Source organism: Drosophila obscura, unplaced genomic scaffold, assembly GCF_018151105.1.
Source record: "Drosophila obscura isolate BZ-5 IFL unplaced genomic scaffold, ASM1815110v1 contig_192, whole genome shotgun sequence".
Taxonomy (NCBI): domain Eukaryota; kingdom Metazoa; phylum Arthropoda; class Insecta; order Diptera; family Drosophilidae; genus Drosophila; species Drosophila obscura.
This window is the reverse complement of record NW_024542781.1, coordinates 4724970-4741309: the sequence shown is the minus strand read 5'-3', so window position 1 is coordinate 4741309 and position 16340 is coordinate 4724970. Positions and strand designations below refer to the sequence as shown.

At 37.1% G+C, this 16340-nt stretch overlaps 3 protein-coding genes across 6 annotated transcripts; 2 read left to right on the top strand and 1 right to left on the bottom strand.

The window, feature by feature from the left end:
* Positions 1 to 1215: 1215 nt before the first annotated feature.
* LOC111072079 (protein midgut expression 1) lies at positions 1216 to 4888 on the top strand. 2 transcript variants are annotated; one of them, XM_022363709.2, is made up of 3 exons: positions 1216 to 1338; positions 4413 to 4632; positions 4704 to 4888. In XM_022363709.2, exons 1-2 carry the CDS (start codon positions 1304 to 1306, stop codon positions 4606 to 4608), a joined length of 231 nt encoding a protein of 76 aa, XP_022219401.1. In that variant the 5' UTR covers positions 1216 to 1303; the 3' UTR covers positions 4609 to 4632; positions 4704 to 4888. The 2 variants fall into 2 exon arrangements, with proteins under 2 accessions (XP_022219401.1, XP_022219400.1); XM_022363708.2 differs by having other exon boundaries at positions 1220 to 1338; positions 4413 to 4637; positions 4704 to 4881.
* A 3375-nt stretch (positions 4889 to 8263) lies between these two features.
* On the top strand, positions 8264 to 15192 carry LOC111072106 (kelch-like ECH-associated protein 1B). 3 transcript variants are annotated; one of them, XM_022363749.2, is made up of 6 exons: positions 8264 to 8284; positions 12253 to 12572; positions 12647 to 12904; positions 12974 to 13656; positions 13721 to 13926; positions 13988 to 15192. In XM_022363749.2, the coding sequence occupies exons 2-6, from the start codon at positions 12261 to 12263 to the stop codon at positions 14776 to 14778; spliced, it is 2250 nt and encodes a 749-aa protein (XP_022219441.1). In that variant the 5' UTR covers positions 8264 to 8284; positions 12253 to 12260; the 3' UTR covers positions 14779 to 15192. The 3 variants fall into 3 exon arrangements, with proteins under 3 accessions (XP_022219441.1, XP_022219440.1, XP_022219439.1); XM_022363748.2 differs by lacking the exon at positions 8264 to 8284 and adding an exon at positions 9701 to 9785; XM_022363747.2 differs by lacking the exon at positions 8264 to 8284 and adding an exon at positions 11363 to 11465.
* Positions 15193 to 15196: 4 nt separating this feature from the next.
* Positions 15197 to 16273, bottom strand: LOC111072110 (28S ribosomal protein S11, mitochondrial). Its single transcript, XM_022363757.2, has 5 exons — positions 16003 to 16273; positions 15812 to 15942; positions 15640 to 15740; positions 15440 to 15505; positions 15197 to 15378 (listed from the first exon to the last, which is right to left on the bottom strand). Exons 1-5 carry the CDS (start codon positions 16206 to 16208, stop codon positions 15271 to 15273), a joined length of 612 nt encoding a protein of 203 aa, XP_022219449.1. The 5' UTR covers positions 16209 to 16273; the 3' UTR covers positions 15197 to 15270.
* Positions 16274 to 16340: the final 67 nt, after the last annotated feature.

Genomic DNA, 16340 nt, shown 5'->3' with positions numbered 1-16340 from the left:
TTATCCCCTCCAATTACACTACACTACCCGACACCATTTCGCTGAGAGTGATACCCGAATACGAAGATCTCTTAAAGGTTCTGACGCCAGGGTTTTTACGTTTGTTGTGATGGCAGAGGCTTCCTTCGTCTCCCAAATTCCGCTGCAGGGTGGTGGTGCGGTGCGGTCTCGCCTTTGTTTTATGTATGTCCTATTTATGCATGAAAAACTATTCAGTCTCTGTTCTAAAGATATTAACAAAGTTTTGCAGCTCACGGGTTCCAATAATAGGTATCAGAACCGGGATAAATGTATATATATAACACAAACATGTGCATTTATAGGTAAAAAACATGATAATCTAGGATAAAATCATAAATAATGTTTCAATGGAGCTTGGAACAACAAAATTAACATCAATTAAAAGAAATAAGGTATACAAAAGTACATACGCATAAAAGAAACTTGGTTGACCAGCAACACTGACGTCACATTTAGTCAACATTTACGTTATATGCTTTGGCCGTTTTTGTTTGAACCTTATTACGTAAACAATCCAATCAAAAAGAGTTCTAAAAACTAGCCAATCCTGAACAAAATTTATGTATCTATCGGATAGAATTATTTGTTTACGGGTGAGAGGGCCAACAATCTAGTAATATTAAACTGAATATCAAAATTGACGAATTTCATATCACAAAATATCATGGTATGGCAGCCCGCAGCAACTACGAATTGCACGAGTCTGGCAGCGCCACAAAGCGACGTCATATTCGTTTTATGTTGTTTTTGTTTGAACCTTAATATGTAAATAATCCAATAAAAGGACTTCTGAAAACTTTCCAATCCTGTAGAAAATTAATGTATGTATCGGATGAAATTATTTGTTTAGTGCTGAGAGGGCCAACTAGCTTGTAATATTAAACGGAAAATCAAATTCGAGGAACATCAACGTTGAATGTTTTGAAAAAACAATCGATACTATCGTGATAGCTCTAATAATTATTAAAAAACCATTGAAACCTTTTAGGAACTTGTCCATTGTAAAAATTAGATGCCACCTGTTGATTTGTTTACAAATGTGTCTTCGTATTTTATAGTAGCCAATCCAAAAATATCAAATGCGCAACGACTGTAGCTCGATACTATCATGACAGTCGCAAAACCGTCGATAGTAGAGGCTAGCAGTAAAATATCGATACTATCGATAGTGCCCTCGATGGTTTGAAACTACTATCTAGTACAATCTTTTATCTTGTATATTTGTCCCTGCAGCTTAGTAGCAACTATCTAGTACAGACGCCTGTTTTAAACTCATCCAAAAATGTGCAAGTGCCTCGCCGGTAACGTAGCGTGCTGGTAAGTAATATACTACATATATATTGTAATTACATTTTATAAAATAAAGTGATAATATGTATGTGTATACAAATGTATTTCTTTACTGTAGATGCATATGCATGTATTAAAAAAGATACACAAAGGAAAATGTGTTGAAAGTGCGTTCAAATTAAAAAAGATCAATCCCAATGTTGTGTTGTCAAATAACTTAGCTTTGCAAGTAAATTCTGTTAAACATATATATGTACGTAGATGCATACAGTATAAAGGTATAACTATGGGGATATATGTAGATAACCAGTATCCAAAAATCAGACTGTATTTTGTGGGTAATGCGTGCAAATGTATGTATATACTGGGACAGAAAGCCAGAAAAAATTGCAATAGTTAGGGAGAGAACTACGGACATTACTATGTAGACTTGGTGGTTGTTACTGATCATGAATAGTATATGTACATATGAATGCACTTATGTACATACAAGCAAATATGTATGTATGCTGTATGGTCTCGGGGTGTTTTCTTTTGCGTTTTTCCGGTTTAGTGCGTGCGGTAAGCGGGCTCTTCAATATTATCGGTTAATGTAATTTTGTACATTATGACTCTTAAGATACCTGAAGAATTTTTATTACTTATAGTGAAGGTACAAAAAAATAAAAGTTAGTAGAATAAACCTCAGAATGGAGCTATGTATATGGGAGCTGCCCTTTAGAGTCTTTAACTTAAAAGTTAGTACAAAAAGCCACAAGAATTTCAAAAGTTGCATCTACCCAGGTTTTAATACACAAGTTTGTTTTATTATTCAAATTTGGTTTTAATTAATGAAAATGTTTTATTGTGGTGGCTCTTCTGGTTTATCAAACAAATTTGTAATATTGTATTGTTTAGTAGCTTTTAAAGCTTGATTTTAACGCTCTTTATAAGGTAAAGGTATTTTTTCCACATTTCTCTTAAACTTAAGTCATCTTAAACCATTCAGTAAAATCAAAATTACAAGTCTGTTTCGTTTGCTTTGATCCCATTATGGCTGTTGGGCCAGAAACGTTTCAAACGATCCCAAACAGTAAGCCAAAGCTAAAGGTTCCGGTAAAATAAAAATTAACCATGAAAAAAGCCGTAATTCCTTAACAATACCCCCAAAATTAGTTTTCGTTCAAAGCGAAAAAAAATTATATTTTGTTGCCTAGTGTTATTACATCCCACAGCTCCAATTTGAGATACAAAAACACACTACCTCATAATTGACAAAAAAATATATTTGTTAAAAGGTTCGTGCTGAAAGAATTCGTGTAGAGCGAGCGAGGGCCAGGTATAAATTATTATGTTTTTATGTATCATATTATTATTTGGATATTCACATATTTATGTATGTACGAGTGTTTTGATCATTGAGCGAAAAAGGAGAAAACTTTTATTAACGTTGTTTCATATGGCTCCAGACTGTCTTGGCTCCAGACGGTCTTGGCTCCGCTCAGGCGTGATGAAATCATTGTTTAGTTGTCTAGCCATATGATGCTCCCCAGCACTCGACACTGGGTCCGCAGTGGCCAGTTTCACATTTCTCAGTGCTGCCATCACTCGGGGGTGGAAATTTTACTAGATACAACATTTTCTACGCAAATAAAAAAATGTATTACGTCATATGTACATACATATGTATGTACATATTTATACTCTCTACCATAATAAAAAAAACGAAGCATAATTTAATATGGCAGACTTTAGGCTTTCAGGCTGACAAACAATGAAGAATAGTAAATAAAAACATAATTCTACCTATTGAAATTTATGTGAGCTATACTAGAATGTTTTCAAAGACTTAGTTCACATATTCACAGAAAAATTTAGAATCGCGATCTTGATCCTATTTTAAAATGGCTTAACGAAAGAGTATGAAGAAATCGCTATCTTATTTCCACATTCTTTATCTTAGGAAGTGCAAATAACTGGTGGCAGTAAGAGCACGATTCAGATGATTTATTAATTCAGTGATCAAATGGTTCAGTAAATGGTCTTTCATTATTATTTAGCGTCCTTGCTAAAGTGAATTAATGAATCCAAATTTCAAAGACTTCGGCTCATGCATAGTTTTCTGTTGACCTCGGGTTTTCTTGCTCGCTCTCAATTTTTTTTTTGGTAGATAGAACAACAGAGGGAAATTGAAAAGAAGTCGTACACAAAAACACAGATGTACATTTTTATATACAAACATACGTACATATTTAATTAATTTATGAAATGAGTCCAAGCACGCTAATCCACATTGGGACGGCAGGAATGAAAGTGAAGTATTTTTACGAGTACTTGTCACAATTGGTGACAGCTAGCGGTGGGAAGAGAGAAGGAAACTAACACCACCCTTAGACTAAGTATATGCCGAACATATACACATACCCCTTACTGCCTATCCACACTGGCAACATGGAAATGGTTCTCTTCATTCTGGCTATACAATTTATCCGTATATTGATGCTGATCAATAATATCAATGTATGTATGTATGTATGTATATGGGGTCGAAAAGAAAGCCTTTTATCTTTTACATCAATTTACAAGAATTGAATATACCCCTGCATTATATGAGCACCAGGTATAAATAGCTGGTATTTTGTCTACTGCCTGAAATAGCGATATATTTCTGTGTTTTCCTGTGTGTCTGCGCTGGGGGTGCCCACTCCCTATACTTGGGCAGGCTTTGCCTTCTACGCACGCAGCTAGAGCCCCCCACACCAACCAATGCAAAATTCATGCAACAATGCTATGCTACTATGCTCCCGCGAGTGATTTCGCTGCTGGTATGCGAGTGTGTGTGATTTCGAAAACTTTATATACAGGTACATATATATATGGATGTATATATGTATGTGTATGTATTTGCATAATAATAATATAAATAAAATAATAATGTCAACACATATGTATGTCATATGAAATTTAGATACATATTGCTAACCTAGACCCGAGACCCGATGCAAAAGGATCCATTACAAAAAATTATTATCAACAATTCACATATTTTTATCTCGACTATTATAGAGTTAACCAAACTGATTGCTTAACTAACATTAATATATATAATTTTGCCGTTTCAGCTGCTTTAATTGCGCACTTAGTGTGCTAATATCAATCATCAGTACATTTTTAATCGTTTTTATTGTGGTTGGCATAGTTGTGTACTTTGCTTACTACCACGAAAAGGAGGATGATGTCTCCAAACTCAAGAACGCGGTCACCGATAACTTCCAGTCAGGCCTTGACAAAATAAAAGATGCCCTAAGCAAGAAATAAGCTTCCGTATTAAATTTTAATGGAGTAATGTAACTATTTGTATTTTAAGCTCACCACCGGCTCATAGAATTAATAAATCTTCAACTTTTTTTTAGACTATGGCAACAACCACCTACTAACGAAGCGAAAAGCCTTAAACCAAAATGATGATAATTTTCAAGCATTTTCAATACCAGTACAAAAACACAGTGCACCATTTGCATAATGTCTAAATCCAATAGATATACATACATTTATATATGTAAAACTCAAATAATTTAATTTAAAAAAAAAAAATATTTAATCAAAAGGTGTAAAATAAAACAAAGTCTTTGTGTGAACACTTGAAGTAAATTTTCTTAGTTAACAAACTATGAATGAGTCTCAAACAAATTATGAAATAGATATTTTAATTTTTAGTATACATGATACATAGTATCATGTTGTGGAAAAACCAGGAACGCAGGGAAGAAACTCGATCTGAATAAAATTTTGATGTATACATAAACCTGTTCCCATTCCACTCTCAGTAAAATCACCGCTTCTTCATTTCATGGAAGAACAGCCTCTTACACTAGTCAACACTAGAATTAGGCTGTGGCCCAAAATATAGATTCTTATAGATTTCGGGGCTTACAATTTTTTACGAATTATGGTTTTTTTTTTGATGGTGTAATTTGTTTTTAAAGAATTTTTAAAATCTGGTATTTTTTTCAGAAGTAGTGCTTCTATTTTTCACATAACTTAAGTATCTTATATCTGGTTGCATAGAACTTTTGCATTTGAATTTGATGAACTTGATGAAATTTGAATTTGAAAGCTTAATATCTTCCAGGCGTTAAGCTGCAGATACAAAGTTTCTGGATACGATTTATAGCTGCATTTGTTAGCTTTTCAGAACTGCAAAGGTCTATGCAACCAGGTATAAGATACTTAAGTAATGTGAAAAATAGAAGCACAACCTCTAAAAAAAACCATGAAAAAAATAACAGATTTTACAAATTCTTTAAAAAGTTGGCCAGCAACTAAAAATTTATTTCTTCATTCTGGCTATAATAATGATCTGACCTGTACCAGATTCGGCAGTTAATAAATATGGTCAGTCTCTGACCATACATTCTATACATTCATGTATACTTTATGAGGTCGGAATCGTATCCACAAATCCAATATACCCCATAACTCTTCGTGTACGGATATAAAGAGCTACGGATAATCGGTATGCATGACTCAGTCATTTGCTCTTCCGTTGGTACGTATAAACACGACTTTAACCATAGTCCATTTACTTTGTATTTGGAACCTGAATAAGCGGACTAGGACTGGATATGCACCCCTGGATCCTTTACAGCAGAGCTCGCTGTTGTTGGCTTGGGAGACACTGGATTGCAGTTCGCCTTCGGTCGATTCGTCGAACTTGGCAATGGAGCATGTTACTTTCTCCCTTGCTCAATGGTCCCAAAGTCGATGTTTTGGCATAAAGTACAAAATTGTATGAAAAGATTTTTGCTTGATAACGAAATATTCGATAAATAGATACCGCAAATATTTAAAATTTTTTTTTTTACCTTGTGGCAGCGTTGCGTTATTACTATTCAGAACGGTTTGATGGAAAATAAATATTTAAAATGGATAATAAACGTTAAAGTATGTGCAGCATTTGATCTATAGCGTTGCGTACATGTCTATTTAGCTGAAAAATCTAACAAATGTAGCTGTTGTCTAGAGTAGAACTTTCGTGAAGTGCGAGGTAGGATCGAGATAACAACGTTTAGTTATTCACTAAAGTATTCAGATTAATACTTAATATGCCGCCCTTGCCCGATTTGTGCAAAATTGATTTTCAGTTTAATAAGAGTTTCGTTGTGCAGCCCTGCATAAACGTTCGCAGTACAGATGAAGTAATTGATTATATGTTGGGAATAATTAACAAAAACAGCGTTAAGCATATTCCAATTCCTGCTCTATAGCTGTTTTTCGAGCAGTCTTCTTTTTCTCCTGAAAATTAAGTTTACCTTACTATTCGCTCTTTTTCAGCTCAGCCAGTCAGCTACTCAGAGGGCTTTGCTCTGTCATTGGAGAAGTCAAATAATCCTATTGGTCTTTAGGTTCGTAGCATTAGCTTAGTCCCTGTTACTCTCAGCTAATCTACCAGAATGGAGCTCTGGATCGTGAAGAGCTGATCCGTCGTCATCATAGGCTGATATCCATTGCCAACTTATGGGATATGACGGCATCGCTGTACGATGCTCCCTTTCGCCGAGTGCCTTCCGAGGTCGTTTCTATCAACCTCATCCACTTTTCAGCGAGTGTGGTTTTTGGAAACTGTTTCATCGGCTCTAAAGACGTCGATGAGAGCCTTTTGGCCTCCATGTAGGGAATTCCCTTGGCCAGCAGAAACCAAGGTAATTTCCTAGCACCCGCAGACCACCGCAAACAGCGCTCCAAAGTTTACATACCCTTGAAGGTAGAGGAATAATAAATCTTAATAAAAACAGTCTTTGTTTTATGTTGGACAAGCATGTATTTCGCAGGGAAAAAACGAAACCAAATGGAAACCATCGTAAAGGCAATATTTAATAAAATCAATATATTAAAAACGATTTTGAAGCCATCGACTCGATGAAATTATACCAGGCTCCCATAACATGATACTATGCTTCCCGTAGCAAGCCATGTCATGTGCATGTGCCGCTGATTGCTGGAAATCGTTCGACGACTTCGATTTGCTCCCTATTGTGTGTATGTACATTCATACATACGTATATCCTTCTATGCTTCTATGAGCAAAGTTTACTAGAACCTGCGCACTGACCATAATACGTATTTTGTAACCCGGACTCTCTCTGGAATGAACTGTAATAGAATAACAGGGCGCAGGAAAAAAAGCTAAGAAGTGAGAGCAAGAGAGCATTTTTTCTTCTTTCACCTGCCATGGCATTTAAAATAAACCTATCCCAATACAGTACGCACTGTAACTTTTGAGTTCTAAGCGCCTGGTAAGAGGTCCACTAAGTTTTCTTGATGCAAAAGAGACAAGCCTTACCATGCAGACCAACAGGAAAAAATGTTTTAGTGAGGAATTCATTACAGAACTTATACTTTGAGTCGACAGCCAACAAATATTTATCTTAAAAATAAAAAAACAAAAATTTACTCAAAAATTTAGCTGCAAGAAAACATGAACACAAATTTATCTTGAACACTGGAAAAATATCCTGAAATAATGCAACAAAAATTCAAAATAGTCGAACAGAAAGAACAGGCAAACGAATCCATCGAGCATTTACATCCATTGGAGTACGAGCCATCCGCTCACCCGAAATTGCTGAAATTGCGCTCGCCGACACCGTTTATACGACTCTCTCCAATATCGGATAATTTACTGAAACATTTTCAAAACAATAATTAGATAAGGCGATGAAGAATTTGGTGTCAATAATAATACTGGCTGTATAAAATTACCAATAGATTTCTGCACAATTGTTGATTCGCAAAATGCTCTCAATGAAGCGTGTTCAACGTTTCAAGCAGTTAAATGTGATTTTCGGAGGTTTGGTCACAGTACTTTAAACGACGCCTAATTAATGCACGTATACACAACAAATATAAGGACACAGGATATATTTCCTTTTAAATTTTAAATTTTGAACAAAATTATAATTTTTGCATTAGTAAGCTAAATATTTCCCAAACGGTAAGCTGAAATCACAAAAAGCTTGGGTTTAATTTATAGCTGCATCAATTAGCTTTTCAGAATGGCAAATTTTATTACATCCAAATGTAAGATACTTAAGTTATGTGAAAAAAGCGTTTAATCTATAAAAGCTTAAAAAATAACAGTTTTCAAAAATTCTTAAAAAGGTTCTGCCATAGAAAAAAAATTATAATTATTATAAAATTAATATATATAGAAAGCCCAAAATCAGAAAATCTGGTTCTTGTCTTTGTTCATTTCGTAATTCTATTGATTAAGATTCTTGCAATTGCGACACGCACATTTTCGTTATTTTCTTCAATTCGTTCGAGTGTTCTCTCTTATCTACTATGTTCTTTTTGTTCGACAGTGCAACTTTGCCCCCTTGCGTCTAGCTGGCATTGTTCTCTGTATAAAACACAAAATTTACCAAATTAAAAAAAAACATTAAAAACACACAGAAAAAAATTAGATCGAGATGCTCCGGTTTTCGTAAATTTTTGCGATTACGATTTTTACGCTCCGGTTTTCGTAACTTTTTTCCTACGATACTATTTTATTATACCAAAACAAATAATTAGAAATAAATTTATTAAATATATTAGGATATACAACATTTAATTTTTGTTACGAACCTTTTTGGTGGTGGGGCAAGGCCGGCTAGCCAGTCATCCCAGGGCTGGGTGTTTCCCAAGCCCACAGGTCGCACAATAGAACCAACAAATCGGAAATCTCAAACAAAACGACAATTCAAAACGGACTCGACTCGACAAACTAACAAACACACTCCGACAGAGCCGTGGACCAGCTGAGATCTGGATCTGGACATTCCAGATCTCCCTGCTATGTGCAGCAGCCTTTCTACCAAGTTGCCGTTGTGGTTCCCCTTTCCATCATACGAAACAACTAGCAATTCATTTCTTCGTTATAGTTCTTATTCATATCCTAATCATATCGCCGCCACCGCCAATTCTCGCTAAGGAGCTTAATACAATGGGGCAGATAAATAAATAGGATTAAATAAATAAGGTATAAATATTATTAACTACATATGGCTAAGTACGGATAAATAAGTATGGACTGGCTGACGAAAACAGGCAGAGAATAAGTGCACAGGTATAGGGACAGCTAACAAATATTTATAAAGACAATTTTTCTACAACTGCAAACACGAGACACGAGATTTTTATATATATAGAAGATATATGTGTAGATATATATATCTAGTGCATCCTTTGTATGTATGAGTGAGCGGAAAATAAAGTAGAAAAATAACGTGAAAAATAACGTGAAAAATCCAATCCTTTTTATGTGGATTTTTGTATTTTTGTATCACAAAGAATCAGCTGATTTTATAATAATCGATATATACTTGAAGCATCGATATGTCAAAAAACACATGTAAGTTGATGTTTTCCAACACCTTTCAGCCTGTTTACACTTTGCATTGAATATTTTAATGGAAATTCTGAGGGCAGGTGAAATATAATTCATAAACATTGTGAGTGGAATTAAATATTAACAAATAATGTAGCAAACTTGTTTTAAAAGGTGCATTCAATACGTAGCCATTGCAAAAGAGCTGCAACGTTTTTGAGAAATTCGCAAAAACAGAAAGCTGTGTGCCATAAATATGTATTCATTCTCATATGTATGTATGTATGTATGTACATACCAATCTATTCAAAAGTTTACTTTCAAGAACTTATATTAAACCGACAGCTGTTGAGCACACGGCAAAGCAATTGTAAATACATATGTACATTCGTTTATATAAAACCAAAGTTCAACGGTACCCTTACAAACACGCGCTGATTACGATATTTGTATATCACCTACACCAATGCATACATGTGTATATTTATGTAGATGTATGGATGAGTTTGAACGAAGTTTTGCCTCCTCACAATGATTCGGCAGTAATTTACACTGTTTCCCTTTATCATTGCTTAATATATGTACATATGTACATGCATACATATGTACATATCTATGTACATCCATAGGTACATGCGGACATTGTAGTACTACAATTGAATATAAAAGTAAGATTATAGTAGAAGCTGTTACGATTAAAACATAAATAACTGAATTAAAAACCTCCTTCTCATCAAGTATTTTATGGTACTTCCCGTACTTCGAGGTTACAGTAAGCATTGGTAGCAATGGTAACATATCTGTAGGATTAATTAACTAAATTGTATATAATAGGACAGATTTTAAAAGTAATTTTTCCCCATCAATAATTTTGCTATCGCCCTCTCGAACAGCGATGGCAAAGTTGTTTATGCAAGTAAATACTAGGTCTTAAATAATAGTAATCTGTAATTCCTAACAATAGGTTTAAGGATCGTTATTACGGTGCTTTGTTATACCATTTCATGCACTTATGTATGTACTTAATACATATGTATATGTACATAAAAATAAGTTATTAAAAACAAACGACTTCCGGTAAAGTTAATCCTTACAAAAATCACGTCCGTAGTAAATATTATAATTGATATCGTTCCTTCTGGAATATACATAGCTGTTCATTCATGGAAAGAACACTTATCGCATTGTAGTGAAAATGAGTTTTTTGGCGCACACACACACACACACACACACACACACACACTATTATGCATTTATTGTTAAAGAGCAATACACCTGAAAATCACACTCATATGAGTAAGCATGATAATGCTGTTAGTAAATCTGGTAGATAAGTTAGGTGTTTTTCATAAAGGGGGCTCTCACTTGGTTGAACGGACTTCAAGAAATCAGTTGACTTACTCTCCCTCTGCGTACCGTACGCATGATCGTCGGAGCGGACTACCGAATCAAATATTTTCCCCTGTGTAGGGGTTCTCGTTTTCAAGAAACTGAAGTGAACGATAAGAGCCTCCGCATCGTTTCTCACATTTTCTGAGTTAGAGACTTAATCAGTGTACAATATGCATATTCGATTTGATGCATAAGTCCATTATATACATACATATATATGTATATATATATATACATATATGAAAATATATCTGTGATCCCTCGTATTAGAGGAACTACTGATTAGTCAATATATCGTGCAAGTTCCTTAATCAGTTCCAAATGCAAATGCAGTATGAAAATTGTACACCCGAACGTTCCCCCGCCCAGATGACCACCCCGCTGCATAATATGTGCACCCGCCAACCCGAAGGTTCGTTTTTTAGGACTTGTATAATAGTGCTGAGTAATTTTTCTCGCGCTGTTTTTGCTAAAAAAAAAAAAAAAAAAACAACGGAGCATGACTCTTCAAATCACGAATCAAGCTCTCTTACCTTACACTCTAAAACAGCCACAATGATTGGCAAAAATGTTCCAACAAATTCTTGATTGTGCACAGTGGAGACCCAACATGTATAACTGCACCTGCATTTATCATGAAATTTAGCTTTTGCAATTTTAATTTGTATTCCTATGAACTCGGATAAGTACGTGTGTCTTTGGATATGATATTCAATGGCACTGATCTTCTTAAAGTAGACAGTCGGATGTTGCTGAACAGACAACTGCAAAACTAGTTTGCGTTGAATATAAATCCGGTTAGCAATATTGTGTGTTTTTTATTTGGTCACGTAAGAAGAAACAAAGAATGCGTTTTGCGGTATGGTATGTGATGGTTATCCGTTTTCAAAGAAACCGTAGTATCAGGATAATCTATCAATAACCCTGACCATTCTAGTTTAATAGTATTCATTTTTACTCTTACATACATATGTATGCATCTTTAGCTTATTCGGGATATGTACAACACACAGTAAACCAACTCATAGGGTACGCGGTAGAGCTCCGTCAGCCAGTAAACCAGTATTATTTTCAACGTTTCAAAACTTAGCGGCAAAATTAGGGATTAATGATAAACGCAGGGATCTTAATGTATATTTATATGTAATTTATAATTCAAACTTGTTTTATCGGTCTAATATTGTTCCTGCGCATTTCAGAGATTGAGATGAACAACCATTCCGAAAGTTGTTCCATCTCAACCGCTTGCGGACGGTTCGAGTCGGTGCACTCCCCCATAGATGACCACGATGCTACTGACGATGACATGACATTTTGCATGTCAAACTACGCCAAGGAAGCTCTGAAGATGATGTTCATGATGCGCTCACACGGCATGCTAACAGATGTCGTGCTGGAGGTTAAAAAGGAACTATTTCCCGCCCACAAAGTAGTGTTGTCCGCAGCATCACCTTATTTCAAAGCTATGTTTACTGGGGGTTTAAAGGAGTCTGAAATGTCGCGCGTGCAGCTACAGGGGGTAAGCTAATATCAACGGTGAACCTCAATTTGTTGGTTTAATAGATGAACAGTTTTCGTCTTTGGTTTTTGTAGGTTTGTCCCACAGCAATGTCGCGAATTTTGTATTTTATGTACACCGGTCAAATTCGAGTAACCGAAGTAACTGTTTGCCAACTACTGCCTGCAGCGACCATGTTCCAAGTGCCAAATGTAATTGATGCCTGCTGTGCCTTCTTAGAGCGACAATTAGACCCAACCAACGCTATCGGCATTGCAAACTTTGCGGAGCAGCACGGGTGTGTAGAGCTTCAAAAGAAAGCAAACGTATTTATTGAAAGGAACTTCACTCAGGTGAGTAGTCCACTGCCAATAACGCCAGGAATCATCTTCGTAACCGATAACATCGCTTGCTTAACCCAGGTCTGTCAAGAAGAAGAGTTCCTGCAGCTTTCGGCATATCAACTCATTGCCCTCATTCGAAGAGATGAGTTAAACGTACAGGAGGAGCGGGAGGTTTACAATGCTGTGCTTAAGTGGGTAAAGTACGACGAGGACAATCGGCACTGCAAGATGGAACATATTTTGGGAGCCGTCCGATGCCAGTTCCTAACGCCCAACTTCCTCAAGGAGCAAATGAAGAATTGCGATGTTCTACGCAAGGTTCCGGCGTGTCGCGAGTATCTTGCGAAGATATTTAAAGACCTAACGCTGCACAAGTGCCCTGGAGTAAAGGAGCGTACTCCAAACACGACACGTATGATATTTGTCGCGGGCGGTTTCTTTCGACACTCTCTAGACATACTGGAGGCCTACAATGTGGACGACAAGACTTGGACTACTCTGCCGAACTTGCGGATCCCACGATCCGGCCTCGGCGCTGCATTTCTTAAGGGAAAGTTCTATGCAGTTGGTGGTCGAAATAACAACATGTGCTCATCGTACGACTCTGACTGGGTGGATCGTTATAGTGCCATAAGCGAGACTTGGCGGCCGTGTTCGCCAATGTCCGTGCCGCGTCATCGCGTAGGAGTAGCCGTTATGGACGAGCTGATGTATGCTGTGGGAGGTTCCGCGGGCATGGAGTATCACAACACAGTGGAATAGTGCGTATAAAGTGATGATTGTCAATACCAGATTTTGCTCAGCCAACGTCTTTATTATTTGCAGCTATGACCCCGACCTCGATCGTTGGACGCTTGTTCAGCCAATGCATTCCAAACGCTTGGGTGTGGGCATAGTAGTAGTCAATCGCCTGCTCTATGCGATCGGCGGATTTGATGGTAACGAGCGATTGGCCAGCGTTGAATGTTACCATCCAGAAAACAACGAGTGGAGTTTCTTGCCGCCACTGCAAACTGGTCGCAGTGGAGCGGGTAAGTGGAACGAATACATTTCCAAACTTTACTTCTGTTATGATGACTTCTGTATTTTTAGGTGTGGCCGCTATTAATCAATTCATTTACGTAGTTGGTGGCTTTGATGGTACTCGGCAATTGGCCACAGTGGAGCGCTATGATACCGAAAATGAGACCTGGGATATGGTTGCACCCATACAAATCGCACGCAGTGCACTCTCCCTAACACCTCTCGACGGAAAACTGTACGCCATCGGTGGTTTTGATGGCAACAACTTTTTATCCATCGTGGAGGTATACGATCCCCGCACAAACACATGGGTAAAGGGTACGCCGCTGAAATCGGGTCGATCTGGTCACGCGTCGGCTGTTATTTACCAACCTGCATGTGCCAATTCATTTATGGACTACGAGGAAAGCGAGATGCCGAAGCGGGATGGCAGTAACGACGACGCCGAAACGGACTCATCACGAGATCCTTGCGGAAGCCGAAGTCCGCATTTTTCAGAGAACACACCCATGCAATTCCATACGTCATTTGGGATGAGTGGTTGTCACAATTGTGAGTCGGAAATAGATGTAAAAAATGTCGTTGCTGCAGAAACGCAAAACTATCAAAATTCCGGTATTGGCCAACAGGAGCTGCGGAAACCATTATTCTGGGGGCCAATAAAACAGTGTAAATCTAGAGGAAAGACACCGGCGCCTTGGCCAGACCCTGGAGGTTCACCAAGAATATCCAGCAATAGCTCCTCCATTAGGGAGGATAAAGCGCGAACGAGATGCATACTCAGTCCAGTACGCACAGCAGCAAAAGCTATACACTACACAATTGAATGCCGTCTTCGTAAGCTCGCAGCATCCACATGACAGTTATAATCTGAGCCGCATAGCCCAAACCAAAATCAATATTCATTGTACAAAGACTATTTCGTATCACTCAGAATTCCAGTTTTAAAAGCATTCCATTGAATCAATATTATGTGAGGATTCACGTATGTAGTTTGCACAAAGACTACACACATATGTATATGTATGTTCCCTAAGTGATATTTATGTTTTATGGCATCCATAACATTAACGGCGTATGGCAGCCCATTGTTCTAAGATTTATTAGGGTTAGTAACTAAGCTATAATACCGTATTAAATACATTTTAATGCATAACGGCCTAGTTTAATTTTACATATGTACCCCACTACAATGAAATGGGGTTTTGACCATACGATTGTTTTCGTAATATAATAAAATTGTTTCGCATGCTACTATGCATTTACAACATTTATCAATTGATTTGTAGTAGTTTTTAAGCTACTGTTTTATTTTATTTCGTGTGCATACATATACTTTTAATGGCTGTAACTTATAGACTCCTCTGCTTTCGAGGTCGCGGTGGATTCCATGAAACTGGTGTGTTATCGGTAATAGAGACTATATTTAATCCACCCATTTGCAGTCCCTTAATAGCCGACTGAAAGCAAAAATATGTAATTAGTTTTTTTATGCATGATAGGTGGAGTGTGAAAACCCACCATTCGTCCAGGCCCGAGGCCACGAACCTTCACTCGAATCGTTTTCCAACCCAATTCAATGGCTTTCTGCAATCAAAGATGTTGTATGTTTTTTGGTACATGAGTATAATATGTGTTAAATATATAATAGTAGTATTATAGCTATATAACTTGCACATTTACATGCAGCTATATAGATAAGAATATGCGAAACAACTCACTGCGCTTATGCTTACGGCCGTGGCTTGTGCGGCAATGTTCGTCCCTTTCCTGGTATTTTTAAATCCTTCTATACCGCAAGAACGTATCAGCCTAGGTACGCCTAAAATGCGAATTATAACATATATAATTATACATTACTTCATATTTGAATATATGAATATTAAATCATGCCTTTGTAGTCCGTCACTGAAATTATTGTGTTGTTGGGAGATACGCGAATGTTGCAAACAGGCAGCTCGTTGAAGGGCATTCCATTAAATAGTTGAGTGCCTATGGTTGCATCGGGAAAGAACTTTGCCTTTCTGTAAGAACGACTATTATTTATTTTTGTTATTTATTTCAAGACGCTTGGCGGCTCGTACCGGTTAATCAGTGTATCAATATCCACAGATTTTTCGCCAATAGTTCCCTCGTCCTTAGCGGGCAGCGACGCCAACATTTCCTTGCGGTCTTCTGCCTTTCTGGAGCACACGCTTGTGTGAATGTTTGAAGTACTCAATGGCCCTAAGGGCAAAGAAGCCCGCTTGGCACAGCGAACAGCACTTAAAATCACCGTTTTAATATACATTTTTAGTCTCAGCAAACATATGTTCCCGGTGGCCTACTAGTTACATCATTTAATTGCCTTGCCCCAGTCTGGCAGCACTAGACATTAAATTGTTAAAGACCCTGTCTAGGGTCACACTTTGCATATTTTTCT

Coding starts and splice junctions, on each gene's coding strand:
- LOC111072079 (XM_022363709.2), top strand. CDS start 1,304: ATGTGCAAGTGCCTCGCCGGTAACGTAGCGTGCTG. Junction 1,339..4,412: donor GCCGGTAACGTAGCGTGCTG/GTAAGTAATATA, acceptor TTGCCGTTTCAG/CTGCTTTAATTGCGCACTTA.
- LOC111072106 (XM_022363747.2), top strand. CDS start 11,375: ATGCAAATGCAGTATGAAAATTGTACACCCGAACGTTCCCCCGCCCAG. Junction 11,466..12,252: donor GTGCACCCGCCAACCCGAAG/GTTCGTTTTTTA, acceptor TGCGCATTTCAG/AGATTGAGATGAACAACCAT. Junction 13,927..13,987: donor AACTGGTCGCAGTGGAGCGG/GTAAGTGGAACG, acceptor CTGTATTTTTAG/GTGTGGCCGCTATTAATCAA.
- LOC111072110 (XM_022363757.2), bottom strand. CDS start 16,208: ATGTATATTAAAACGGTGATTTTAAGTGCTGTTCGCTGTGCCAAGCGG. Junction 15,943..16,002: donor ATTGATACACTGATTAACCG/GTACGAGCCGCC, acceptor TCGTTCTTACAG/AAAGGCAAAGTTCTTTCCCG. Junction 15,379..15,439: donor GCCTCGGGCCTGGACGAATG/GTGGGTTTTCAC, acceptor TTTTGCTTTCAG/TCGGCTATTAAGGGACTGCA.